The following is a 1,239-nucleotide window of genomic DNA, read 5'->3' on the forward strand; positions in this document are numbered from 1 at the left end:
GTCCCCATGATGTCCCCACGTCCCCATGATGTTCCCTTGTCTCCATGTCCCCATAATGTCCCCGTGTTCCCATGATGTCCCCATGATGTTCCCATGTCCCCAGCTGCACCTGGAGCACCTGGAGTGCCTGGTGTCCCCATGATGTCCCCATGCTGTCCCCATGTCCCCATGCTGTCCCCATGTCCCCAGCTGCTCCTGGAGCACCTGGAGTGCCTGGTGTCCCGACGATGTCCCCATGATATCCACACGATGTCCCCGTGTCCCCATGTTGTTCCATTGTCTCCATGACCATGATGTCCCCATGGTGGCCTCAAGGCCCCGTGGCCCCCATCTCCCCCCATCTCCCCCCATATCCCCACGATGTCCCCAGCTGCTCCTGGAGCACCTGGAGTGCCTGGTGTCCCCATGATGTCCACATGCTCTCCCCACGTTCCCACGCTCTCCCCCGGTCCCCTATGTCCCCACGATGTCCCCATGCTGTCCCCATGTCCCCAGCTGCTCCTGGAGCACCTGGAGTGCCTGGTGTCCCGATGTCCCCACGATGTCCCCATGCTGTCCCCATGTCCCCAGCTGCTCCTGGAGCACCTGGAGTGCCTGGTGTCCCGATGTCCCCACGATGTCCCCACGCTGTCCCCATGTCCCCAGCTGCTCCTGGAGCACCTGGAGTGCCTGGTGTCCCGACGATGTCCCCATGATATCCACACGATGTCCCCGTGTCCCCATGTTGTTCCCTTGTCTCCATGTCCCCATGCCCCCATGATGTCCCCACGATGTCCCCATCATGTCCCCATGCTGTCCCCATGTCCCCAGCTACTCCTGGAGCACCTGGAGTGCCTGGTGTCCCTATGTCCCCACGATGTCCCCACGCTGTCCCCATGTCCCCAGCTGCTCCTGGAGCACCTGGAGTGCCTGGTGTCCCCATGTCCCCACGATGTCCCCACGCTGTCCCCATGTCCCCAGCTGCTCCTGGAGCACCTGGAGTGCCTGGTGTCCCCATGTCCCCACGATGTCCCCACGCTGTCCCCATGTCCCCAGCTGCTCCTGGAGCACCTGGAGTGCCTGGTGTCCCCCTGCTGTCCCCATGTCCCCATGATGTCCCCATGCTGTCCCCATGTCCCCAGCTGCTCCTGGAGCACCTGGAGTGCCTGGTGTCCCTATGTCCCCACGATGTCCCCACGCTGTCCCCATGTCCCCAGCTGCTCCTGGAGCACCTGGAGTGCCTGGTGTCCCCCTGCGCGC

General features: G+C 63.7%; 1 protein-coding gene across 1 annotated transcript; it reads right to left on the reverse strand.

Annotated features, from left to right (window-relative positions):
* Positions 1–465: 465 nt before the first annotated feature.
* On the reverse strand, positions 466–637 carry LOC104468299 (short-chain collagen C4-like; the record flags this gene model as incomplete). The annotated part of the gene is made up of 1 exon (XM_010082369.1): positions 466–637. A coding segment is annotated over exon 1 (172 nt), but the record flags the coding sequence as incomplete, so codon positions are not given.
* Positions 638–1,239: the final 602 nt, after the last annotated feature.

This window comes from Pterocles gutturalis, unplaced genomic scaffold (genome assembly GCF_000699245.1).
Source record: "Pterocles gutturalis isolate BGI_N339 unplaced genomic scaffold, ASM69924v1 scaffold28309, whole genome shotgun sequence".
Taxonomy (NCBI): domain Eukaryota; kingdom Metazoa; phylum Chordata; class Aves; order Pterocliformes; family Pteroclidae; genus Pterocles; species Pterocles gutturalis.